Raw genomic sequence first — 27979 nt, forward strand, 5'->3', positions numbered from 1 at the left:
CCATCTTTCTTTGTCAAAGAAAATATGCAAAGAATGTTGCGAAGAAATTTGGATTGGAGAATGATAGTCACAAAAGAACTCATGCTCCTACTCACTTAAAGTAATCTAAAGATGAAAAGGGCATTAGCGTTGATCAGAGTTTATATAGAAGCATGATTGGTAGCATTTTATACCTTACAACAAGCAGACCAAATATAACTTTTGTTGTTGGAGTTTGTGCTAAATATCAAGCAAAACCGAAAGTGAGTCACATCAATCAAGTAAAAAGGATTCTGAAGTATGTGAATGGTACATGTGATTATGGAATGTTATATTCTCATGATTCAAATTCCATGTTAGTGGGGTATTGTGATGCTGATTGGGCTGGTAGTGCTGATGACAGGAAGAGTACCTCTGGAGGATGTTTCTATTTGGGAAACAATTTGATTTCTTGGTTCAACAAGAAACATAATTATGTATCCTTATCTACTACTGAAGCCGAGTACATAGCAGTAGGTAGCAGTTGCTCTCAACTAATGTTGATGAAACAAATGTTGACTGAATATAATGGCACACAAGATGTCATGACATTATTTTATGACAACTTGAGTGCTATTAATATCTCAAAAACTCATATTCAACACAGTAGGACTAAACATATTGACATCAGGCATCATTTTATTAGAGAACTTATTGACGACAAAGTCATAACACTTGAGCATGTTAGCACTAAAAATAAGCTTTCTGACATTTTTACCAAAGCCTTGGATGCAGTTTAGTTTGAAAAATTAAGAGGAAAACTTAATATTTAAGTTTATGAGCATTTATAGAAACCACAACTATTTATGTGTGTCAGTCAAGTTTTTAACACTCATCATTACACACGACACGCTTATCTAAACACATTACTCCACTGTGTATCTTTTTGGATGAAAACACGCTACCCGTGTCTTTTAAACGCTTTGTTCCTCTCCATAAATTTATGCTCACCTTCTCTCACGTGTCCTTCCCCAAACTGTCTGTGTCCAGTGCTACCAAAGACGTCAAAACAATCTTCACCCAAGCACATGCATGTCTCAACTAGAAACATTGGATCATCTTCTCTAACTGCTAGGGCAGATGAACCATTCCAAATGATCAATCTATCTAATCTAGTCTTGGATGTTGCTCCCTTATCCATGATTCATCCACCCACTCAGAAGAAAGCAACGTCATCTGTTTCAAAGAATGTCAAAACTTTTGGTAAGTATTCTGTTTCTGAGCCTACAATCCCTAATAAAGATAAGACTGTTGTTGAAGAGGGTTCTAGGTCTAAAGGTTATGAGATGAGAAACCCTACTAAGTATACTGGTGTTACTGAGAATCAAACTGAAACGGAAAGGATTGCCATTGATAAGGAACTTCATAAGTTTGTTACCTCTGTGTTGAAGGAAGTGGATTCATATGTTTTTCCAGATGTTCAAACATCTTTGGCAAAGGAAGCTAGCCCTGATGGTGATTCTAGTGAAAAGGCTGATGAATGTGTCCTTGAGAAAGCTGCTCATGAAAGAAGGAGTAAGAAGAAGATTGATTATGTTATCAATGTTGATGACCTAACATCTGATGAGGAACCTCTTACCAACATCTTGGCTCCTGGAATAGCCAAGACACTTCAGAGAAGAAAAGGAAAAGATCTGATGTTTGAAGATTCTCCTTCTAAGGAGATAAAAAGAAAATCTGGTGGTATGAAAACCACTCTCTAGAAGTTCCATAGGAAAATATCTTATTGGTCCTGCTAGATCATGGAGTAAAGTTGTTACTCCTACAAGGAAGAGGAAAGATGTTTCTTCAAGTGGTTCTGAGTTTGAAGTCGAAGAGGATGTCCAGGACATCACTCTTGTGAGAATATCTGCTCCAAATAAGCCTTATGTTGTTGTGCCCGAGTCTTAACTGGACAATGTGTCTTTACATTATGTGAAAAATGCTGAAATATGGAAGTATGTTATTCAAATGAGTATATCTTTTGAGAGGGAATTGGGTAAGGATGTCCTAAAATGTAAGGAGGTTGTGGAGCTTATAGAGGTTGCTGGTTTGATGAAGATTGTCACAAAATATGGTCCTTTCTATGAAAGTCTAGTCAAGGAGTTTGTGGTGACCATTCCTGTTGAGTGTGATGATGTGAAGAATGGATACTATAGGAAGGTGTATGTTAGAGGAAATGTAGTGACATTTTCTCCTGCTGTGATCAATAAGTTTCTGGGAAGGACTGAAGAACCTCAGGCTGAGCTAGAGGTTAAAGATGACCAAATGTGTAAAGAGATAACTGCCAAGCAGGTGAAACACTGGTCAAACAGAGGAAAGTTGTCAGCTGGGAAGCTGAGTGTCAAGTATGCAATCCTTCATAGGATTGGGACTATGAACTGGGTGCCTACAAATCACACTTCAACCATCTCTATTGGGCTTGGGAAATTTATATATGTTATTGGAACAAGAAGATCTTTTGATTTTGGGAAGTACATTTTTGAACAAGTTCTGAAGCAGGCCTTCTCAACTGTTGTGAAGATGCCTATCTACTTTCCCTCACTCATCTGTGGGATAATCCTGAACCAACATCCTGGAATCTTATTGCCTATTGATAGTGTGAAGAAAAGGGAATCTCCTTTATCCCTCCATTATAAACTATTTGCTGGAACACATGTTCTAGATATTGTCATGACATCTTCTCAGGTACTTGGCCCTGCAACTTCCAAAAAGAGCGTTATTGTATAGCTGAAGGAGACATGTAAAGAGTTGGATGATTCCATCCGGTCTAGCATTGATTCAAATATAAAGCTTGAAAAATTGATCAAGACTTTGATGGATGAAGAGGAATAGGAAGCTGAACATGGTGGTGATGACAATGTTGGAGCTGATGTAGAGGACTTTGCTAGTGGCAATGATGCTGAGAATGATGAAGATAAAGAAGCTGAAGGAGAGGAGTATGCTACTACTGACTTAGACAGTAAGAAAGATATCTGATTGTAGTGTTATTTTTTTGATTTTGCTTTATGGTCTCTGACTAGGATTTCAAGCACCCTTGTGTGCACTTTTATTTGTGCTACTTAACTTTATGTGCTATTGTGGTTTCTTTGTTTTGGTTAGTTACTTACCTTTGTCATATTATGGCTAAAAAGGGGGAGTAATGTCTATGTACTCTAACCACTAACCACTAATTGCTGGCTGATTTTGAGGGGGAGTTCCTATTCTGGAACATTTGGACTGTTGTGAAGAGATATCATACATGATGTCCTAACATCAATTTGTCTGAGAACTTATTTTCTTTGTGAGACTTATTTTTCTTCTGCTGCATATGCCTCTGATGTTTGAACTTGGACATGTCATATTATTTTGGATGTTCCCTTGAGGGGGAATCCTGATTATGTGTGACAGAGGGTGTACAAAACTTGTCTGTTATATTGCTTTTGTTGTGTGTGTGTTTGATTTTTTTTCAAACCTTTATAGTTCTGTTGTAACCTGGATTATAGTGTTTGTGTGCAAGGGTTATTTGGTTGTTTTAGCTAAAATTTGCCAAAGGGGGAGATTGTTAATTCTCTGTATTTGTGATTGATGGTAATTTTGGTAAAACTAACTTAGTAGCAACATATTGAACAAGATGTCCTAACACGTGGATCCGATATCTTGTCTGTTACAGGTTTACTCTTGGTAACGGTTTGTTTGATTAACAGATTACTGAATATTCTAGGAATATTAAGTAATCCTATGTGGCGTCCAAGATTGAGGAATCAGATATTCTATTTGAATTTAAAGTTATTCTATTTTTCTAAATGTTAAGACATTTTAGGAAACTCTTGATTGAAGACCTAATTTTATGCAGAATATTCTGCAGACTTTTAGTAGCTTGCTACGTTTTTGAAGCCCAAATCCAGTCCAGACTATTGTTATAAATAGAATGCCACAAACCTAACTGGATCACAGATCAAATATTGTTCACTGAGTTTTTAGGGTTTGTGTGTTCATGTTAATTGTGATCCTCTCTAATATCATCTTGGTATAAGAGTAGAACTGTCTTTATTGAGTTGTAAGTTGTGTCAATCACTCTTAAGCTTTTAAGCATTGAGTGATTGTGTGTCTTTGAAGTGTAACTTCTGAAACTTTCAATATAATATTGTTTCATCAGTGTTGTGATTGAAAGGGAAGTGAGAGGGGTCTCATACCTAGGTGTGTCTTAGGTAGAAGTAAAAAACGGGTAGTGATTAGGCAGTAGATTATAAACTGGAGATAGTTTGCTGAAGGTCTTCAAACTGATATTATTTAGTGGATTTACTCCCTGGGTTGGTAGCCCCCAGATGTAGGTGTTGTTGTACACCGAACTGGGTTAACAACTTTGTGTGTTCTATTATTTTCTGTACTCTTAACTGTATGTTATATTGTCATTGTGTTTTGATTTGATATCAATGTCTTTATATCTTTTAGGACATATGATATCTGCATACCAGAATTTTATGTTCTATTTCAAAATCAAAACAAGATAACAAAGGTTGTCATCTAGCAAAAATATGTTTTGAAATCAATTTTTTAACATCTTTCTTTAAAACACTCTTAGCAGTTTTGCAATCACTTTTTAATAAAAATGATTTTGAAAACAAATCAACTTGAAATTTGTAATGCATAAAACAATGGCTAAAATATCTTTTTTAATATTACTATAATTTAATTGGGCTGAAGACCAAGTTCCAGAGTAATGTCTAACAACTTGTTTTTTATTTGTGCCCGGAAGTAATTGTTTTAATATACCACCAAACCCTATGTCTGGGGTATCTGTTTCAATAATAAGATTAGCCTTTTGGTCATGGATTCCTAGGCAAGATAATCTCTTAACTATCTGCTTTTATTAACTGACACTTTTGGTTATGGAATCATTCTAAGGCGGGGGATCCTTTCTAATTCTCTTAAATAAAGGAAGACAAATAGTTCAAACATTAGGAATAAATTCTGACACATAATTAACACAACCTAAAAACCTTTGTAACTAATTTTTATCTTTTAATTCGTAGGAAATTTACTAACAAATTCTAAGGACCTACTAATAAGGATGTACATGCCCTGACTAATATCAAAACCCATAAATCTTACTTTACTTTGAAATAAGTTTATTTTCTTTTTGGATAAAACCAAACCATTATCTTTAGTTATTTCATAAAACTGATTAAGGTGTTGTAAATGTTGATTAATAGAATCTGACAAACCTAAATTATCATCTAAGTATACTATAGTAAAGTGGGAGTAATCATTAAAAATATAATTCATTATATTTTGAAATTCTGAGGGGGCATTTTTAAGCCCTAAGGGCAAAACATTTCATTCATAATGCCCAAAGGGTACTACAAAAGCGGTCTTATATTTATCAATTTCTTCTAATTGAATTTGATAATATCCAGATTTAAGGTCAAATTTAAAAAATATACTTTTATGGTGTAATATGTTAATTAAATCTTTTTATTAGGTATATGATACATAATACATTGTAAAGTCTTATTTAAAGGTTTATAGTTTATTACTAATCATGGACTACCTCTTTCTAATTCAGCAGCATTAACAACATAAAATGCATAGTAGCTTCAGGGAGACTTACTCGACCTAATAAAACTTTTTCCTAAATAATCTTGTATTTATTTTTTACAATAATCTAAATGCTGTTTATTGATCTCTATAAGTCTGACTTTAGTCAGAATATCTTTTCTTTAAAGTCAGACTCATAAGACAAATAAACAATGTGTATCTTCCTTTTCCATAAGGCATTAGGTCGTTCTGAACAAAGATCTTTAGTAAATTTATTTTGCATAATTTTAATTTTTTTTCTTGAACACAGGAAGACTATAATTATTCTTTTAAATTTTATTTCTTTTTTTATGAAATTAATCTGTTTTCTTTTATTATTAATAAGATTAATAAAAGATATATCATTACTCTGGACAGAGTTAAGATCTCTAATCTTAGATTGGTCTAAAAATTCAAATTTAACTTCACAACCTAAAGTATTAGTAGTTATAGCTAGGTTATCAACGATAAAAAGATAGAGTAAAGTTAGGAAAAGGGTTCCTAGAATAATAGTCTCTTGAATATTTCTAACTAAAAAAAAATAAGTTTTATAACAAATTTGATATTTACAGATCTTAGCCTTGGATAGTTTATAAGACACATGTAATCTTTTATCATTGGCTCCTCGTAAGAATTCTTTGGTTTTTTCGTAATATTGGATTTGGATTAACCCCTCTTGAATGCAGTTTAAATTTTTCCTGAGTTTATTAAAGCAACTAGTTCAGAAAATTTATCTTTACTAATGAGATTTATTTTACTATACCATTTGTGAGATATAAACTATTCTATTTTATTAGTATAGGGATCTTCATCGACTGAAACAATAATTTCTTCATAAGTTTCCTCATATTTTTTACTAGAAGAAGCTAACATACGTTGATTTTGAATAATCATATGACCTTGTAATTCTAAAATTTTATGTTCTATCTCATCATCCCGGATTTTTAGAGTTTGAATTTCATTTTTTAAACTCTTGATTTCTTATTGTAAGTCATTAGGATCATGATCAAATGACATCAAGGTGTCAAACTTTATATTATGACACATTCGATAACTCTTTACCACTTATATATAGCAAAACTTTTTGTTGTATTAAAAGCTATTATTATATAAATTATATTGATAAAATTTTAAATCAATCGAAAATCATTTGACATGTCAACGAGAAGCATAAAAGTTAACGTCTTATAAAACTTCATCAAAACCGTTAATTTTGATCTTTCTCTTTAACCTGTCAAATAATTTCTGGTTGATGTTAAATTTTATATACATGATCTACATGATAATAAATTTGAATCTAACGGTGAATTTTTTTATATGAATAAGCGGTAAAGAATTATCGGGGATATCATAATATTAAGTTTGACACATTGGTATCATTTGATTCCAACCGGCAACATTGAATAACATGGAAGTTAGTGGTTTCATTTAATCCATCAAGCGGTTATGTATCTAAGAGCTAATATAAACTCTTTTATCATAGTTTCAACATGGCATAAATCCATTGTTAATCTCAAACTTCATGGACCACTAAATGAAACTTTTGGCTAAAGTGTGTTAAGCTTTGAAAGCCTAGTTTATAGAGAGATAAAAATGACAAATTACATATTTTAACAAATACACAATGTATATATACGACAGTTCTAATTAGGGATGTCAACTTGCCTCCATTAGTGGGGATCTCGCGATAAGTTTTCTATTTGGGGCTCCAGAGATAGGAAATTTCCCCCACGGGAACATGGATGGAGAAAAAAGTCCACCCGAAAGTACTTCAGGGACGAGGACAACAAACATACCCCCTGTCCTGTGAATTCCCCGCCTTCACTTACGAGGACATCTAAAGTTTGTTACCGCTGGGTTCTCGACCATTCAGAAGCTTAAAAGATTTAATATAGAAACAAGCCATCTAATTACTTCGCTATAAACCCAAGCACTTAATCCTAGTCGCCCAAACATCACATGTCGTTAGATTTTATCGAACAACTCTTCGTATTACAAACTGGATTAGACGGGGGTGGTTTTTATCGTATGTCATATATAAACCCTATTATGCGTTGTTTGTGGATATTATCTCACTCTCACTATTAAACTATATCTCTATGACTTCAATAATTTGGGTGTTGGAGTACTAACCTTATAGGTCCATCCCACTTTGTTGTGCTTAAACCTCTTGTCGCCGCACTAGAAGAGCTCTTTCTCCCAACACCTATTTTTGCTCATTCCATCATGAAACAAAGTTGAAGATTAACAATAATATTAAAGACAAATTGAAGATAGAAAACAAGTTAGAGATCAATCTAGCAAGAAATCACATTTTCCATAGAAAAAGTAGCACATTAAGTCAAGATTTAACTATGTCAAAGATCTGGTGAATAAAGAGAAACTAATAGCGAAATATTGTCCTACTCAATATCAATTAACAAATTTATTCACTAAAGTTGTCAAAAGATACTAATTTCTAAAACTTAGGAGAGAAAATAAAACGATCACTTTTAATTAGTTTAAGATTAAGAAAAAGTATTGAACATTATAATCTTTAAAATAATTAAAACATCTTGAGTAGTTTGACTAACCAGCTTTGTTAGTATTTGTTAGTTTGTTAGTGTAACCCCCCTGTTTTTATTAAATTATTTTAGTTAGGTTATTTGTGATCTCTTTGTGATTTATATGTGTTTTATTTAATTATTGTGTGTGAATAGATAAATAAGTGTGACAGGTGTGTGTGGTCGTGAGGGGAGAGTGTAGAGAGTGATTAGAAGTTGGTAGATTGTATTTAGAATTATTTTACTAATTAAAATAATGCTCTAGTTTTATTATTTAGATAAAATAATGAGATAAAGGGAAAATAGGAATTTGTAGAGATATTGAGGACAAAGTGGGAATTAAGAAAAAAGGTGAGGGTGAAGTAGGAATATCTTAATGAGGGAATTAAGTTTTTATTTGAAAAATAGAGTTAAGAGGAAATAATTTTATCAGTACGTAAAAAAGAGTGAAAAGAGGCAAGAAGAGAGAAAGAGCTAGGGAAAAGAGAAGAACAAGAGGAGAGTTAAAGCTTTGGAAGAGGAGACCATAAATATTGCTTGTTTTTTCTGGAATCATAAGGTAAGGGGGGAATAACCTTTATAAAGGGTATATGCACGTGGAGTAGGGTAGAGGAGTCTTTAACCTCCAATAGAGTTTGTTTATCCATTAACTCCTGATGAATATATGATAATGAACATGTTGTTATATGCATTGATTTGAATTGCAATGGTATGTTATTGTTATAAGGTTGTGTTCTTAAGTTTTTAATGTGAAATTGGGTGTTTCTATGTATTAAATTAAGTGATTAATTCATGAGAAAATTGATATGTTTATGTCCATTAGAGAAGGATAGATGTATTGGTGCTATTAGAATGTAAAATTGATGTAATTTAGAATGTTATAATTGGGACTGGTTTAGAGGATTAGAGATTGGATATGGAGAGGATGGTCGTAATAGAGAAAACATAGATTACAGAAAAAACTTCACAGACCAATCTTTTGGCTATAGTAACCAATCTATTGGTTCGCCTTGAAAAACTAAAATTTGTATTGAATCAATCTATTGGATCGCTTTGAAAAACTAGAACTTTTATTGGATCAATCTATTGGCTATAGTAACCAGTCTATTGGTTCGCTTTGAAAAACTAGAATTTGTATTGGATCAATCTATTGGCTACGGTAAACAGTCTATTAGATCTTTGAGAAAATTGAAAGAATATAACACAAAGGTTTGGACCAATCGATTTATCCTTGAAGCAATCGATTGGTTATTTGGAAAATAGGAAAATTTTGCCACATGAACATAGACCAATCGATTAGCCTCATGGAAGCAATCGATTGACTCTCACTTTTTTGTGGAAAATTTCGTAACGGCAGCCAGGACGAATAGATTGGTCAGCGGTAGCAATAAGTTTGTTCATCGGTTGTTTTGATCATAACTTTTAATTCGTAAGCCCAAACGAGATGTGATTTAAAGCGTGGGAAAGCTAACATGATTTACCATCAAATGGAATTCGTTTAAGGGGATTAATGTGTCTTGATGACATGAATAATTGATGATAGTTGTGTGTATTTGTTGATGTTATATTCTGATGATGTTATGATGTTTGAGAATATTAATTATAATTAGTTAATGATGTAAATGTTAAATATTGATGATGTTGTAAGTTGTGATAAGTATGTGCTATTGCATGAGCATGATCGTTGATGATTTTGTTATGATGTTAATGATTATTATGATGTTATTGTGTATGAATATTGATGATGATTATGATATTGTTGTGTATAATGTAGATGTTGATTATGATGTTGTTGTGTATGATGTTAATGATGATTATGATGTTGTTATGTTATTATATTGAGAATAGTATTGATGTTTTTAATCTGATTGGGGAATAATAGTTTGAGTAGGGAGGAATATTATTGTTGGGTAAATGCTTGCTTTATTTACTGTTGGAAGGGGACTTTGAACATTATGTTGTTGTTCTATTGACGTGTTTTGACATGCATTCATGATGTCGTTGTTGTTGATGAAAGAGATAAGTTGCAATTCGAGCAGGGTGGGTTGGTGGGTTGTCCTGAATCCGTGTAGGGTAAATTTAGGGTTCGAGTATGGTGAACCGGTTTGCTCAGGAACCTTTTGATGATATAATAACATATTCATATGCATCGAGTTGATCGTCGACTTGCATTCCATAAATGAGTTGCATTTATGATGTTGCTTTATGTGTGATTGCTGAGATTTGGCGTGCAAATGTGTTCGTGAGATGTTGTGATGTGATTGTTGTAGAATATGTATATGTGTTGATACTCCACCTTGCAGTATGTACCACTTACTTTATTAATGTGATTTCTCACCCCCTTTGTTATTATTGTGGTCTGTGCTCCTCTTCGGAGTACAAATAAGCAGGAAACTGAGTAGTTGCTTCAAGTGGAAGGATGGCACGAGGCTGTTATTCTTTCCTTTTGTTTTTGCATTCTTAGAATTATGTTGCTCTCATTTGTAACATTGGGTGGGTGAACGTTATTTTTCGTTGTTTATGTTTTGTTAATGAGAGTTAGATGATATACTCTCAATGTTTTCATGCTTATGTTGATTTATGAATATTTTTATTGCACTGTTTGATTTTAGGAAAGGTACTTTATGAGATTGAAATTATTTGAGTAGCATTCTTATTTGATAATTCCTCTATGATGATATCCTAAGTGAAGGTGAGCATGTGATGACAGGTGTTGGACGTTTTAATTTTTAAATTATAATTGTTTTAGAACATATGCGTATGATGTCGAGTAACATCCTAAGTGCAAATGTTTGTTTTCTATATGCTTGATTTTATAATAATAAGCGCGGGGTTTTAGAGTGTTACATAATGGTATCATAGAAGGTTGGTTCGTCCGGTCAGGTTTTGCATGATGTTTGTTCCCTTGTATGCGATAAGTGTATGTGAACACTGTTGACACTTTGTTTCTTTTGATGTTTGTTTGTTAGAATCACAAGAGTTATGGCTCTAGGAGGAACGATGATGCGATTGTTGAAGCTTTGGAGTCGTTGGCTCTAGCAATGGCTTACAATCAGCAGAACAATCAGAATGCTAGAAAGAATGATGAGTTATGTGCTTTGGGGAAGTTTCAGAGAAATAACCCGACGACTTTCAAGGGACGACATGATCCTGATGGTGTGTAAGCATGGCTCAGAGGGTCGAGAAATTATTTTGAGTAATGGCTTGTACTGAGGTTCAGAAGGTACAGTTCAGAACTCACATGCTAAAAGAAGAGGCTAAGGACTGGTTGAATAATGCATGCAAGAGGATGGAAATTGTGGGCACATAGATCACTTGGGTTGTGTTCAGAGCTACATTTTTAGAGAAGTACTTTCCTAAAGATGTGGGTGGTAAGAAGGTGATTGATTTCCTTGAGTTAAAATAAGGGAATTTAATTGTTGTTAATTATGCTGCCAAGTTTGAGGAAGTAGTGAAGTTTTTTCCGCGTTATAATAATCTGGCAGCTGAAGTGTCTAAGTGCATTAAGTTAGAAAACGGATTGCGTCCGGAGATTAAGTAGGGTATTGGGTATCAAGAGGTCCTCCAGTTTCTTGTGCTAGTAAATAAGTGCAAATTGTTTTATGAAGATAGCAAAGCCAAATCTTCTTATTATAAGAATCTTAGTGAGAAGAAAGGGAAGGGAAAATTTAGAGGAAAGTCGTATGTAACTCCTACATACAAAGTAAAATAAGAAGCTACAAGTAAGGAGAAGCCGAGTGGGGGAGGAGATCCTACTTCGGTCCAGTGCTACAGGTGTGGTGTTATTGGTCATCATGCCAATGAGTGCTCTAGTGCTGAGAAGAAGTGTTACAAATGCGGGAAGGAAAGACATCTTATTTTTACTGTAAGATTAATGTTATGACTTACTACAATTGTGGGGAGCAAGGCCATATCAGTACTAATTGTCAAAAATCTAAGAAGGCTAAGTTCGGAGGAAAGGTTTTTACTTTGTCTGGTCCAAAGACTACCATTGAGGACTGATTGATTAGAGGTACATGTTTCATTAGTAGTATTTCCTTGACTGATATTAATGATTTGGGAGCCTGAGGGCCAGATTAGGGGGTCGTATCCGGCTTTGTTGCTTAAGAAAATTTCGAGGGCGGAAATTATTTAAGTGGGGGAGAGTTGTAAGTTGTAACACCCCATTTTTTATTGAATTATTTTAGTTAAGTTATTTGTGAATTCTTTGTGATTTTATATATGTTTTATTTAATTATTGTGTGTGAATAGATAAATAAGTGTAACAAGGGGTGTGACCGTGAGGGGAGAGTGTAGAGAGTGATTAGAAGTTGGTAGATTTTATTTAAAATTATTTACTAATTAAAATAATGCTCTAGTTTTATTATTTAGGTAGAATAATGAGATAAAGGAAAAATAGGAGTTTGTAGAGATATTGAGGACAAGGTGAAAATTAAGGCAAAATGTGAGGGTAAGGTAGGAATATCCTAACGAAGAATTAGGTTTTTATTTTAAAAATAGATTTAAGAGGAATGAGTTTTATCAGTATGTAAAAAAAGTGAAAAGAGGCAAAGAGGCAAGAAGAGAGAAAGAGTTAAGGCAAAGAGAAGAATAAGAGGAGAGTTAGAGTTTTGGGAGAGGAGACCATATAGATTACTTGCTTTTCTTAAAATCATAAGGTAAGGGAGGACAATAACCTTAATAAAAGGTATATGCATGAGGGGTAGAGTAGAGAAGTCTTTAACCTACAATAGGGTTTATTTATCCATTGGTTCTTGATGAATATATGATGATGAATCTGTTGTTATATGCATTGATTTGAATTGCAATGGTATGTTGTTTTTATAAGGTTGTGTTCTTAAGTTTTGATGTGAAATTGAGTGTTTCTAGGTATGAAATTAAGTGATTAATTCATGAGAAAGTTGATATGTTTATGTCCATTAGAGAAGGATATATGTATTGGTGTTGTTAGAATGTAAAATTGGTGTAATTTAAAATGTTACAATTTTGATTGGTTTAAAGGATTAGATGTTGGATATGGAGAGGATGATCATAATAGAGAAAATAATGATTACTGGAAAAACTTCACATACCAATTTATTGGCTATCGTAACCAATCTATTGGTTCACTTTGAAAAACTAGAATTTGTAATGGATCAATCTATTACCTACAACAACCAATCTATTGGTTTGCTTTGAAAAACTAAAATTTGTATTGAATCAATCTATTGTCTCTTTCAAAAAATTGAAAGAATATAACACAAAAGCTTGGATCAATCGATTGATCCTTGAAGCAATCAATTGGTTATTTGGGAATTTTGGTAAAATTTTGTACAAGAATAGAGACCAATCAATTGGTCTCATGAGAGCAATCGATTGGCTCTCACTTTTTTATGGAAAATTTTGTAACAACAGCCAGGACCAATAGATTGGTCAACGACAACAATATATTGGTTTGCCGGTTATTTTTATTATAACTTTTAATCCGTAAGCCCAAACGAGATGTGGTTTGAAGCGTTGGAAAGCTAATGCGATTTACCATTTGGTGAAACTAGTTTCAGGGGATGAATGTATCGTAATGACATGATTAATTGATGATAATTGTGTGTATTTGTTGATGTTATATTGTGATGATTTTATGATGTTTAAGAATATAAATTATGATTAGTTAACGATGTAAATGTTAAATATTGATGATGTTGTAAGTTATGTTAATCATGTGTTGTTGTGTGAGCATGATAGTTGATGATGTTATTATGATGTTGTTGTGTATGAATATTGATGATGATGATTATGATGTTGTTGTGTATAATGTTGATAATGATTATGATGTTTTTGTGTATGATGTTGATGATGATTATAATGTTATTATGTTATGATGTTAAGAATAATATTGATGTTTTTGATGTGATTGGTGAATAATAGCTCGAGTGAAAATGACTATTATTGTTGGGTCAATGCAAGCTTTGCTTATTATCGGAAGGGGACTTTAAACATTCTATTATTGTTGCATTGCGTGTTTTGCCATGAATTCGTGATTTCATTGTTGTTGATGAAAGATGCAAGTTGCAATCCGAACAGGGTGGATTGGTGACTTGTCCTGAATCCGAGCAGGGTGGATTTAGGGTTCGATTAGGGTGAACCCAGTTTGCTAAGGAACCTTTTTATGATATGGTACCACATGCATATGCATCGAGTTGCATCGTCGAGTTACATTACATAAATGAGTTATATGCATGATTTTGCTTTGTGTGTGATTGTTGAGATTTGACGTGTGAATATGTACGTGAAATATTATGATGCAGTTGTTGTAGAATATATGTATGTGTTGATACTCTACCTTGTAATATGTATCACTTACTTTATTAATGTGATTTCTCACCCCCTTTATTATTGTTGTCGTTTGTGCTCCTCGTCGAAGTACAGACAAGCAGGTAACTGAGTAGCTGCTTATAATGGAAGGATGGTGCAAGGCTGTTCTTCTTTCCTTTTGTTTTTGCGTTCTTAGAATTTCGTTGTTCTAATGTGTAGCACTGGGCAGACGAATGTTATTTTTTCGTTGTTTATGTTTTGTTAGTGAGAGTTAGATGATATACTCTCAATATTTTCATGCTTATGTTGATTTAAGAATATTTTTATTGCATTGTTTGATTTTATGAAAAGTAATTTATGATATTGAAATGATATGAGTATCCTGCTTATTTGATAATTCCGTTGCGATGATATCCTAAGTGAAGATGAGCATGCGATGACAGATGTTGAAAGTTTTAATTTTAAAATTATAGAGCAGGTGTGTTTGATGTCGAGTAACATGATAAATGCAAATATGTTTCTATATGCTTGAGTTCATAATAATAAACGCGGGATTTTATAGTGTTACAGTTAGTCTGAATTGGTTAGGAGTTTGTTAATTTTAACTAGCTTGTAAGACAATCACTAATTTACTTATTTAAAAAAGATTATTTGTGCTATAAAATCATTCGTCATTTTGTATTAGCATGAATCATTTGAATACAAACTATTCCACAATCTCTCTTTCACTAATTGTTTGAGTAACAAGACAATTAGATAGATTAATTTTTTCTTTTATATAAAGTTGTAATAACTACGAAAAATTTACACATACAATCCTAAATATTAAGGTTCGAACTTTGCTAATAATGTTTAACGTAGTAATATTGATTTTTTAAGTGTCCAAGTAGAATTTATAAATAGATTGGTTTTAGTCCAACATAACTTATGTTTGATATCACACTAATTTTTAAAAAAAATACATGATACTATCTCCATCTTATAATTAATGTCCTATTTGCACACACAAAAATATTTTAAACTAGTTACATTTATGTTGTGCTCACAAGCCCGCTATTTCCATCTTATTTCTTCGCATTTTTTAACAAGACAAATTAAAATTTTAAATCCGCACATTTAATAATATTTGCCTCATTTCATTTTATTTTTTTCTAGACTTTTTGTAAGACGGATTTATGTCCGATTGCCACCTCTTGAATTAACATAGAGCGGCATCACCGAACATGATCCGACTTGATTAGTGGTTTCATTTTATCCATGAAGTGGTTATGTTATTTTATTTTATTTAGTCAAGCGGTTGTAAGAGCTAATATATCCCCTCGTATCATACTTGCCACGTGGCACAAATCCATTGCTGATCTCAAATTTCATGGCCCACTAAATGAAGCTTTTGGCTAAACTGTGTTAACCTTTGAAAGCCTAATTTCATAGAAAGATGAGAATGACAAACACATATTCTCACAATGGCAGGAACTGCTTTCTACACCTCCTGGTAACTCCTCTTCTCCTCTTCTATTTTTCCATAACATGTTCATTTGTTAGAACATTAACATTAAAATTTATGTTATTAATGTTGTTTTGAATATAATTGTGAGTGATTAAGGTTGTGTTTTCAGCAACTTAGGGAGATGTTGTTTGCTATTAAAAACTCACAATACAAGAACCCTAGCAGGGAAAAAACTACCTCAATGTCAAATGAGAAGGAACTTTACAATAAAAGCAGAAGTGGAATTTGTAACAGCTGATGAAGCTAAGGAACTTGTAGCAGTAAATGGGTTTAATGTTCTTGATGTTAGGGACAAAAATCAGTTTGAGAGAGCTCACATTAAAACATGTTATCATGTCCCTCTTTTTGTTGAAAATACAGACAATGATCCCGGTATGAATTTCTACAGTTTCAAGGACTAAAACATTGTTTCACTTGTTTTTTTAATACTTCACTGTGTTTATTTTCTTTAGGTACAATCTTGTTAAGGACTGTCCACAATAATTTTTCTGGGTTGTTCTTTGGGATACCGTTCACTAGGCCTAATCCTGATTTCGTAAAATCTGTGAAAAGTCAGTTATCGCCTGAAAGTAAACTCTTGATTGTATGTCAGGAAGGATTGAGGTATGCTTTCTTACCCTATTTAGTTTGGTTATAATGATCTGTAACTTCTGTAAGCGTTCACTGAGTCTTGAGGCTTGCGCTGACCATGAGTCCCCGAGTCCAACTAACCTAAACTTTTTACAGAAAAAAACATTATTTGAATATGACCAAATATTAGAGTTTTGCACACGAAGGATTAAATTCATATGAATTTGCTTAACTTGAATTTGTATTGTACATAGTTTGAATTTTTCCTTCTTTGTCAAGGTCTGCTGCAGCAGCAAATAAGTTAGAGGAGGCTGGTTTCCAAAATGTAGCATGCATAACATCTGGACTTCAAACTGTGAAACCAGGTTTGGTTAATCATTGATTTTACTTTATTTTTAATTTCATGTTATCTTTAAGGATAAAAATTAAAATGTATCCATTCTGCAGGGACATTTGAATCGGTTGGTTCGACGGAGTTGCAGAATGCTGGCAAAGCTGGTCTGGTGCAAATCCAAGGAAAAATTTCAGCTGTGTTGGGAACTGTTCTTATTTGTAAGTGTTTCAATAACTTCTGTGACAATTTATTGATGCTTGTATTGATCATTCCTTATTTTATGAAATTTTCAGGTGCGTATTTATTCATCACCTTCTTTCCTGATCAAGCAGAGAAGCTGCTCAAACTGGCTCCTGGAAGCTAAGACTGAAAATTCCATTGATTAGTTTGGTTTCCCCTCACTCAATGCATGTTGCATAATTTAGAAATGTGAGATTAGTGTTGAGGAACATAAAACATGTGATGTGAATGAGGGGTTGGAAGGGATAATGGTCAAAACTAGATTGTTTCACTGCGGTTGTAATTTATTTTCAATTACTACATAGTGGGTTGCAAGGACAATATGGTATGCCATGTCCCATGTTTTTAAATTAGCGATCAAGTCTCAAAGGTTAAGTTCTTTCAATTAAAGTTTATGGATGACTAATAAGTTAGCTGAAACAAATAAACTAACTTATTAAATTTAGTGTTTAATAAAACTTACTATTAAAGTAACTTAGAAATATAAATGACAAATTATTTAATTTTTAATTAAAGTACCATTGGTAAAATTAAAAAAATAATAATAATAATAAAAATAAAATTATAAATGACTTGAATAAAGTTATAAGAAACATTATAAATTTTGCTAGTTTGATGGATTAAATTTACAATCTTGGAATTGTTATTCTTAGCAATGTTATTGATGGGAATTTAATTTAAGTTATTTAGGTTTTTAGGAATATTTTAAAATTTTATTTTATTTTAATTTTAAAATTTTAAAAATAAATACAAAAATATTAAAATAATATTTAAGCAAGTAGTTATATTTGTTACTTTTTATTTTTTATTCCATGATAAAGTAAGATTCTCACCCTTTGAGATCTTTAAAATCTCTAAGATTAAAAGTACCAGGTATAATTTGTTAGCATTTCAAATAAACATGGGACAGGATTACCAACCTCACATTCCCTGAAATACCAATTGAATCCATATCAAACACTCCTTAAATATTTTTTAAATCATAAGCTATCAGCTACTGCTATAAGTGCTTGCAAAAGAGACTCTAATTATATCAGTCATATAGTAGATTTATCCGTCGATTACGTGAGCAACATCAACACAAAGCTTGAACGAACATGATGCCATGCCAGTCCCATCTAACTATTATGCAATTCTTACCACTATTAGCCTCTCAATCTCCAGCTCAACATAAATGAAAGACAAGGACTTTAGTATTTATGAGCATAAAATAACTGGGTATAAATGAAAGACAAGGGCTTCAGTATCCCCAACTAATACTCATTACTTGTAAAAAAAAACTACGTTAATGATGGGACGCAGTGGATTTATACAGCTAGAGGACGAAATAGAAATTCTGAGAAGGTTTAATTGAATGGAGAAACTCGAAGTTGGAAGACATTCAATACTACAGTACTAGATCTTGGCATGTGGAATTTTTCACAAAGGCCATTAATTTAGGCTAACAAAATATTACAATAATTATTTTCACAACATAAAAAAAATATTACAATCAGATTAGTAACTGTATTTTCCATTCTGTGCACCAGTGATCTCACGGCATAAATAGGTGGACATTCTAATTTACGTCATCTGATCTCGGCTACCTAGGGAGCCAATAGAATTGGCAAGAGAAAATGAAGGGGAGATTCAAAAAGGAAATCAGAAACATTGGTCCTGTACCATCTTTAACTGTGTTGCTAAATGCGTCAGTCATTTAAAGATCAATCTCCTTGTAAATAGTAAAGCTGACGAATGTTCCCAGAGGCTGTCACAATAGAAAACAAATTCGTAGCATCATATGTTAGCATTGAGGAAAAGAATCAGTGTAAAATGTAAAATATCTGAAACTTATGGCACCCTATGACTTAAACATGGAGAACATAATGCTTGATTAAAAGAAGATAGCAAGGTGACTCTGATCAATCTGCACAACTGGATACAGGGGGGGTTCCATGTACAGAAAATTTAAATCCATAAAAAGCCATAGGTTACTGGATAATTATGTATCCGGTACAGTACCCAGTGCGGGTACCGGTACAGGATACGTCATTTAAAAAATAAAAAAGATATGGATACGTTAACAAAGAAACAAGAGTTTTTATAAAATGTATAAATAGAGAACTAATTGTTAAGTTCACAATAAAACATCACTAAAAAAGTATAAAAAAAATGTTAAGATACAATAACAAAGAAATTAAAATACATAAATATACTATATTGATATTTGAGAAAACCACAAATTACACCCAGTACGAGTGCATACCCATACCCGGTACCGATACTTCACTATTTTAGAAGTACCCATGCTTCAGAGTGAAACAGTGACCATTGAATCTATTTGATGATATGCCTAAATAAATAAATGATATCATAAAAGACAGAAAATAAAAAGGGTTGGTTGATTAAGACTTTAAAGAGGTCATGAGTTATGTGACACGTTAAAAAATTTCATCCAAAAGGTGAACGCAATATCAATAAATAAATAAATAAAAGAGATTACTCCATGGTACCCCTGTTCAAGTGTAATAATACATTGACAGATGTGTGATTGTTGAATGAAATTCAACATAGAATTAAATCCTGTATTCACTAGAGAAACAGGTACCACGGTATATTGTAGGAGACTCAACATTAGAGGTACCAAAGAAATTTCCACAACATTTGCAAGAGAAACAAAAAGGTTGGCCCAGAACAAATCCGACTTTCAAGGACATACAAAAAGTGCTAACATGCAAAGATAGAGTATTCTATATAGATGTGAAAGAAGTTAGAATTAAATGCAGTTAAGACGAGAAAAAAAAAGTGCTACCATATAACCAGTCCTTGAAATACACATGAAGCGCTGATGACAGTTCTCGTTTACGACTTTCTTCTAATGGTGCTTCTCGTAACAGTTGCCTTATCTCCACTAAATTGTTTTCCTGCAAAGATACAATTTCATTCAAAATAAAGTATAAATCCAACACTGCCAATGTATTTATCAATTGAAATTGTAGCATACATTTCTTTGTTGAGATGCCATATATGACTCGGGTAATGTGAACGGATTGTCTTCTGTAGAGCCGGTGGACTCTCCAAGCCAGTTTGGAATCTGCACAAGATGTGGACATAAGAAGAGAATGTGACTAATACAAAAGAAAGAAAGATGGACCTCAACATTCTTCATGCCTATAGTGAATATAGTGAAATCCATTAAATGTGCTATCTGAAAAAAAACTCTTCACTTGCCCAACAAATCAGTATAAAAGAATGACATTCATACCACAAAATTAGTGAACTGATCAGGATCCACCCTAGAAGCAGACTCAGCTTGAGCATCAGAGACACCTGCTGGATGAGATAGTGAATCATGGGGATCAACCATGCCCAATGCTATAGGCTCATCCCAACGATTCACTGTGGGAAGAACTCCAACTTCATTCATATGTTCCTCCAACTGGGAGTAAAAGGTATTATAGGGAGCCACCTGTAAATTTTAAGAGAGGAAATTTTCCCCAGTGAATACATTTATTCACTTGAGAAGAGCAATGATTTACAGAAACATATTCGTATATTATAAGAAGCTAGTACTATAAATAAACAAAACACTAGAAGCCCAGATACATGTCATATGCCTACAAGTACAATCCAGAAACAAGATCAGAGTACACCAACATACAACAACGACCGAGCATTATCCCACTAAGTGGGATCGCCTACATGCTTCAAACGACACCATAATGTTCAATCAAATATCATACTTCTGTCCAGCTCATTAATCTTGAAATCTTTCTTAATAGTTTCTCTTATAGTTTTCTAGGTGGTCTTCTACCTCTAGTGGTTTGAGTAGCTTCCATATGATCTTCTCTCCTTACTACAAAATCCACATGTCTTTTCTCTACATTCTCAAACCACCAAAGTCTAGTTTCTGTCATCTATTCTATTATAGGTGTTATCCCAACTCTCTCTCTAATATTGTCATTTCATTTCTAATTATATTTTGTCTAGTCTTACCACACATCCAACGCAACACCCTCATCTCTGTTACGTTTGATTAATTTTCGTGTTGGTTCTTTACATCCCAGCACCCTAACACCCTATTCCATACAACATTGCCGGTCTTACAACTGTCATACATAATTTTCCCTTCAGTTTGAGCGGATACTTTTGTATACCATAAAACAGCTGAGCTTCTCTTCCATTCCAACCATCCTGCTTGAATTTGATGATTTACATCTCCCTATATTTCTCTGTCCTTTTGTACTATGGACCTAAGATATTTAAACCTCGTAAATTGTACTATGGACACCAACTTGCAATTCAATTTTATTTCCTGCGTCAATGTCATGTGATATGATTGTACTAGTGGTTTCATAAAATACATGCCCAATATTTTCTAAGTAAGAAATTAGTAATAAGTAACAGCAGATGACATCCAAATGATGAAGATATTAAGGCATTGTAATCATTGAAATCGTGACAGCTGACACATACTCAGCATAATATCAGCTGCGACCCAAAAAGGTTAAATTTCTGAAAACAGTCAAAATGCTATAATTTATAATCTCTATAACCAAGAAAGTAGCAGTATTAATTACTTTCGCGGTGCTGAGTTATATCAAATAAGCCATACATCGGAAATAATCATGTCATATTTTGATTATGGTCATCATGAGCCCAAACATAATTCAGAAATTCCATGGTTACAATTTCATAACTGGCTAGAAACTTCATACATATATCAAACAACGGTAAATAAAGAAGCTCACCTGCAACTTATGGTTATCACCGACAATAAGGGGTTGCTGGTTCACTCCCAAAAAGAAAACACATTCACGGCAGTTAGCAATACAAATTCGTTTTGCTGTAACAATAACATGAACTCGTTCACAGTGTTCTACTCTCACAGCCTGTCAAAGAAAAAGTGGAGTCAACTTCTTTCATTCCATATAAGCACCAGCTATTCTAATAGCTGAGGTAGGCATAAGATCAGTAAAATGGCTTCTAGTTACCAAATCTTATCCATCATAGCGAACACCATATGCATAATACATACAATGGTCTTTAATATGACGGGTAAGTAATACCATATCTTTTGAAATAGAATGTTAAGTAATTTCATATCATTTATAAACTGTCTGCACATGAGCTCACTGACATCAACCAGATACTGGCATAGTCAGTCAGTCTAAGTGATATTGTACAGATTCACATAAAGGGAAACATTGTACATATTCACATAAAGGGAAACATTGTACATATTCACATAAAGGGAAACATTGTACATATTCACATAAAGGGAACATTGTACATATTCAAGAAAGGGGAAATACAGCAAGGGGAAAAAAGACCACAGCAGGAACTTTGAGGTTCCTACTTCCTCCCACCCCGAAAATGAAACCGACCTTCTCTCTTTCACTTGAAACCCACTGAACAATTATCATATCTAATCCAACCACTTGTTAAGAACCTAGGAATTGAATTAAAATAGGGAGAAGCTGTTAGAGAGGCTGATCATAACATTAAAACTGTCTTCGGCCAGTTTTGTAGCAGTTATTGGTTTATGTTGTTAGTGGTAGTTAATATATTACAAGTAGTAATGTTAATTAATTGTGGCAGTTATGTTGTATTATATTATTGTGTTTATGTTTTTCTTTATCCGTAGACGAAGTGGTAGTAACCATTAGAAACTCACACACACAACCGTGAGTACCAGAGTTCGAACCCTGGTGATGACGTCCAACCTAGCAATATCGGCTTTTGCAAGTCGAGCTAGGAGTTGAGTGGTTATGTTTAGTATAAATAGAATAAGGGCCAGAGAGAATGGGATTATTGGGAAGTTATTGAGTGGTTATTGGGAGATACCCACCTCTTGAACCTTTCGGAAGGAAGAGATCCAAGACTCTCGAATTGTTGGGAGGAACCAAACTGGTCCTTGTCTTCTGTTTATGTGTAATTTGTGTCAGTTTTCTGTAAGTTGCAATTGTGAATTGTAACCATGTTCCAGAGTAGTTGTTGAATTAATATACAGAAAACTGTCCCACAATTTCCCTGGGTTGGACCAGTTCTATTAGAATCAAAACAATACTAGTGTATTATCAAAATGGAACAAGACAAAGGATTAGAATTTCCCCAAGAGTTTCCTCCTCACTCGCAATATAAAACATACATAGTAGTTGTGACCATGTTCCACAGTAGTTGTTGAATTAATATACAGAAAATTGTCCTACAATTTCCCTGGGTTGGACCAGTTCTATTAGAATCAAAACAATACTAGTGTATTATCAAAATTGAACAAGACAAAGGATTAGAATTTCCCCAAGAGTTTCCTCCTCACTCGCAATATAAAACATACAGAGTAGTTGTGACCATGTTCCAGAGTAGTTGTTGAATTAATATACAGAAAATTGTCCCACAATTTCCCTGGATTGGACCAGTTCTATTAGAATCAAAACAATACTAGTGTGTTATCAAAATTGAACAAGACAAAGGATTAGAATTTCCCCAAGAGTTTCCTCCTCACTCGCAATATCAAACGTACAGAGTGCCTCTCTCCATCAATACTTATTCTGCTTATACAAATGATTCCCCCTAGTTCCTAACTGTTCCTGTATTCTAACAGCAGCATCTTCCCTGTATATTATCTTACCCTTAAAATATGATAATTGCATTTTATTTTACTCATTCTGATAGGAAGACAAATTCCATATTGTTGTCTGTATATGTATAGACTCATTACGTTGCTTTTGAAAACAAGAGACAAAGTTACTACTAGTTGTACCTTTCCAACTGCTCCAATAACTATTGTCGCATCTGAACATCCATAGATGGTGGCGTATCTCAAAGGTGCTAAGATGTAAATGGCAGATTCATGGCAATTTAGAACCTGCAGTGACCAAATACCATTTTTATTAGCAAATCTATATCGACAATAAATCCAAGGAAATGCACAAGTTACGGTGCAAATTGAGAGACAAACAAGAACATTTGTGCTGAGGTACTCAAGCAAAACATAAAATATTATCTAGCTTGCGACATCTCTTTTCAAGGTACTTAAGCTGTTAGTAGGGATGCTCATTAACTATTTTATCACTAATAAACAAACTACCACAATACAAATTGATGTGTTATAGAGGCCTATCTTGTGAAGAGTCATACCGATGTTTTAGCAGAGTGGAATGGCCCATGACACGATGCTAGACACTAGCTATCAGCAATTTGCAGTGGCTTCCGCAAATCACTGAGACAGCCTTTAGGCCATTAATAGTTAGGGTCTGTAATGCTCTTTTTTACCCTCTGATACATCTAATTTCAAAAAATTTAAGGGATGTTTTGCCATTCCCCAATTTAAGACTAAGTTGCTCAGCATCTCTTCCCACTCGGTCATGAAAAAAAATAGAGAGACACAAGAGACGCTTTGTTTTGCTCTGCATTTCTCTGACTGTGAAATCCAAAATTAGCACGGTGACTTTTGCTTTTAGCAGCGGGAGAGGCCTTTTCAAGCGACAGTGGCTGTGTTTGCATCGGTGACTGTTGCATTCAGGTTCTATACCCTTTCTCTCTTTTGTTTCTAGGTTCTCAACCCTGTTTTTCAACATTTGTGAATCTACAAGGTGCAAAGACTAACCAGCATCCTACATAATAGACACTCTGCTAGTGAGTCTATTTTTTTTTAAATCTCTTCTTATTTATTAATACTTTTTAAACTTGTATAAGTAGTTAAGTTATATTGATTTTTATTTCGAATGTTGGTGACAAACTATAGTTATTAATTGTAATTATAAGTATAACTGCCCCTTTAATGGTGTATTTTTCTATTTTTGAGTATATATGTATATTATTGAGAAATTGTTTAGTCTATATACTATTATGGTCTTCACAATTGCGTTCATCCTGCAATATTCTATACCACTTTGGCAATTTTGGGGTCACATGCTCCGTGCGGCTATTTGAGATTAACAATATAGATATAGGCAATCTGCCCTAATTCACCCTTTCAAGCTTTAATTGTATAACATCTCTCTTCAAAGCTTTCAGCCGGGCAGGGATATATTTAATCTAAAATCTGCTTCAAATAACTAAGTCTAAAAGGATGTTGAGATTTTCCTTTAAAGGGCAACTTGATGCTATAAAACACCCATCTTGGCAAGGTCTACGCAGGGTCAAACCCGTTGTGGGTCTACTGTAGGTTTCTTTTACAAATCCCATGAACCAACCAGAACACAGTGCAAAAGTCTTTAATGCATAATGACAACTAGATCTGTGCAGAATACAACAAAAACCAAGTCTTATCCCACTAAGTGGGGTCGGCTATATAGATCAATTTCTGCATAATGGTCTATCCAAGACCATGTTTTTGTGCAGGATACCGCAGATATTTATGTTCCATACTGACTTGGTCATGCATTGAGCAGTCTGAATAATATTCACATCATGGGCCTAAATCAACATGTACATAACTTGTTCAGAAATAAAGCATGCAAACTCTACCACTCTACCAGATCCAAACTTCAAAAGTCTCAAAAGAAAACTGCATGTGAACAATATCCAAAAGCAAGCATCCAAATTTAATGGCTACTCATTTACAATTACAAGCAGATGCCTACATGTAATATAACAGTATCTATTAGTGGCCTTAAAGAAAAATAATATCAAGGGTAAAGAGCCCACTTCGTATCAGTTGCTTCCGCAATATCTTGATGATGTAAAATTTAAGCAATAATATACTAGAAAAACAGACAAATGTAAGAAACATACCTTAACGGAGGAACCTTTAATGTCAGATGCATGCTTTGCATATGATGATTTAGAAATCCCTTCAATGATACTTGCACCCCTAGCACTTGTTGAGACCTTAACTGAGGTAGTAGATGCATCAGTCATAGCAACATCCTGATCAGAGGCACTAACTGGACCATTTTCTTTTGAAGAAGTCCGTTCAGCAATACGTCCCAAAGCAGAAGCTATGTTCTGCAGAAGCCAATCGTGAACTTGGGAAGCAGGAGCGGGAACGGCAGGCATGTTAGGATCCGAGTTTGCGAAAAAAGGAGAAGATTGACTCAACGAATTTCCTTCAAGTCCTTTATCACCATAATGAAATAGAAAACCAAGGTGCTCAAATCTATCCATGGTTAAAACCTATCAAATAAGCAAAATAATAGTAAGACTAAGAACTAAAACAGATAAATATTTGAAGACTGAAATAATGAATATATTGCTGAAACAATATTCAAGAAAAAAAAACAGCACAAAGCCTTTCTAAAAGTTCCAAATAATTTCCTTTCACGGACAAATTACATGATATTAGGCTAGGGAGCTGGATTCACTAACTAAGAGAGGAGAAAAGTCATAATTCCGGAATACAAAGATGAAATCATGCAGGAATGGGGCACAAAACGATACCCATCTAGAGCATAATTTATAGCAACAGATGCCTTCATAGTTCAATGTATGCACAAAGCGTCAAGTTTGGACATAATAACTTGCAATGAGCACAAAATAGGGAAATATGCTTGATCCAATTCATATTAAGCAATAAAATATTAATGAGGTCATTGCACAGGAGCTAAAGCTTTAGAAAAAACAGTTGTACTTGTACCCAAAAAAAAAACACCAATGATAAATAAACGAATTTGCGTGACATTTAAATTTCAATATCTCTTCCTGGCAAGCATGATATCACCAAAACAGAATACAAATTGCAAGAATGGACCCCAAAGATTAAGAATATATAATGCAGTTAATGAGTCACATGCAATTTTTATTTACTTATTGCTAATTGATTAGCATTGATAATATGAAATTCATAAAGTAATGCAGCCAAAATCAGCAACTAATGGGAAACACGCATTAAACAAACAAACCAGAGATTCTTCACTTTCCCCCTCCACGGGCTCTGCTAGTAGAGACACTATGTTAGCCAAATGCTTTTGCAAATAAGACAGCTGATGTGCTTCTTCATCACCCTGAGACGGCGTAAACCGCTTGCTGTTGCTCCGCACAAGCTGCAATTACAAACCATTCAAAACCAACATCAACACTTTCAAAAAATCAAATCAACAAAAAATTACTCCAAACAAATTGTGAGCATCTCAAATGCCAGCTAAAAAAACCTAATCCAATGATTCCTATTTGATTGTACTAACCACAAGAAAGTAATACATGATTAATACAGGTATATTAAGCAATGCATTATTCCATAACAACACATGAGAGTGTAGTTATAGGATCGAAGAAACAAAACGGTGAATTCACCTGAAGCGGCGTGAGAGCGGACAAGTATCCATCAAAGGCGGAAGTGGAAGGCCAAACATCAGCGACAGCGGCGGAATCCTTATGAGTCCGCGGGAGAAGCCTCTTGTAGGATTGAATGTATAGAAACAAAACGAGATCATGAACATCGACGCTATCAGATTCGGATTCGGAAGGGAGAACCGAAACGAGAGTCTCGAGAACAAGCCTAGCTTGTTCGACGGAGATCTGCAACGACTCAGAAATCGCGGCCGAGTCAACTCGGTTGTTAGAGGATAATTCTAGAAGCTTATTTTTCAATGAGGTTAGGGTTTGTGTGGGGTCGGAGAAGATGAGCCGCGGGATAGGTAAAAGACCGTGTTCGAACGGCACGCGTCTTGGATGAATCACCGTGGCTGGTGTGGGACCCAATGAAGGAGTGCATGAATCGGTTGTTGGTTCCGTCATGGCTAAAAGGGAGAAGGAAACATGAGAAAATGAGAGAAGGAGAGTGTTGCAGATCTTTGGAATCGAAAACTAGTATTGGTGGGAGAAGAGAAAGAGAGAGGATGACGGGTGTGTTCCGGTGGGATTCACCGCATGGGGACTATGGTGACGTGGCGACTTCTCATTCGTTGCTTTTGAATAGTTAATAGTTTTTTCTTAGTGGTATTTAGAGAGAGAGATCATCTGATTTTAATTGCACTTGTACTTTAATGCTCTTTCTTTCACTGTGGAACGGAATTT

The 27979-nt window shown here is 34.0% G+C and overlaps 2 protein-coding genes across 2 annotated transcripts; one reads left to right on the plus strand and one right to left on the minus strand.

Moving 5' to 3' along the window:
• Positions 1 to 15738: 15738 nt before the first annotated feature.
• LOC127126252 (rhodanese-like domain-containing protein 9, chloroplastic) lies at positions 15739 to 17394 on the plus strand. Its single transcript, XM_051055141.1, has 6 exons — positions 15739 to 15882; positions 16007 to 16269; positions 16350 to 16500; positions 16747 to 16832; positions 16915 to 17019; positions 17095 to 17394. The coding sequence occupies exons 1-6, from the start codon at positions 15854 to 15856 to the stop codon at positions 17163 to 17165; spliced, it is 705 nt and encodes a 234-aa protein (XP_050911098.1). The 5' UTR covers positions 15739 to 15853; the 3' UTR covers positions 17166 to 17394.
• Positions 17395 to 18366: 972 nt separating this feature from the next.
• LOC127126253 (uncharacterized) lies at positions 18367 to 27949 on the minus strand. The gene is made up of 9 exons (XM_051055142.1): positions 27257 to 27949; positions 26866 to 27006; positions 25760 to 26140; positions 23784 to 23888; positions 21772 to 21912; positions 20286 to 20489; positions 20025 to 20114; positions 19833 to 19944; positions 18367 to 18788 (listed from the first exon to the last, which is right to left on the minus strand). The coding sequence occupies exons 1-9, from the start codon at positions 27698 to 27700 to the stop codon at positions 18745 to 18747; spliced, it is 1662 nt and encodes a 553-aa protein (XP_050911099.1). The 5' UTR covers positions 27701 to 27949; the 3' UTR covers positions 18367 to 18744.
• Positions 27950 to 27979: the final 30 nt, after the last annotated feature.

This window comes from Lathyrus oleraceus, chromosome 3, assembly GCF_024323335.1.
Source record: "Lathyrus oleraceus cultivar Zhongwan6 chromosome 3, CAAS_Psat_ZW6_1.0, whole genome shotgun sequence".
Taxonomy (NCBI): Eukaryota; Viridiplantae; Streptophyta; class Magnoliopsida; order Fabales; family Fabaceae; genus Lathyrus; species Lathyrus oleraceus.

Coding starts and splice junctions, on each gene's coding strand:
- LOC127126252 (XM_051055141.1), top strand. CDS start 15,854: ATGGCAGGAACTGCTTTCTACACCTCCTG. Junction 16,501..16,746: donor GTATGTCAGGAAGGATTGAG/GTATGCTTTCTT, acceptor TTCTTTGTCAAG/GTCTGCTGCAGCAGCAAATA. Junction 16,833..16,914: donor ACTTCAAACTGTGAAACCAG/GTTTGGTTAATC, acceptor TCCATTCTGCAG/GGACATTTGAATCGGTTGGT.
- LOC127126253 (XM_051055142.1), bottom strand. CDS start 27,700: ATGACGGAACCAACAACCGATTCATGCACTCCTTCATTGGGTCCCACA. Junction 26,141..26,865: donor GGGAAAGTGAAGAATCTCTG/GTTTGTTTGTTT, acceptor CTTATTTGATAG/GTTTTAACCATGGATAGATT. Junction 20,490..21,771: donor GTGATAACCATAAGTTGCAG/GTGAGCTTCTTT, acceptor TAAAATTTACAG/GTGGCTCCCTATAATACCTT.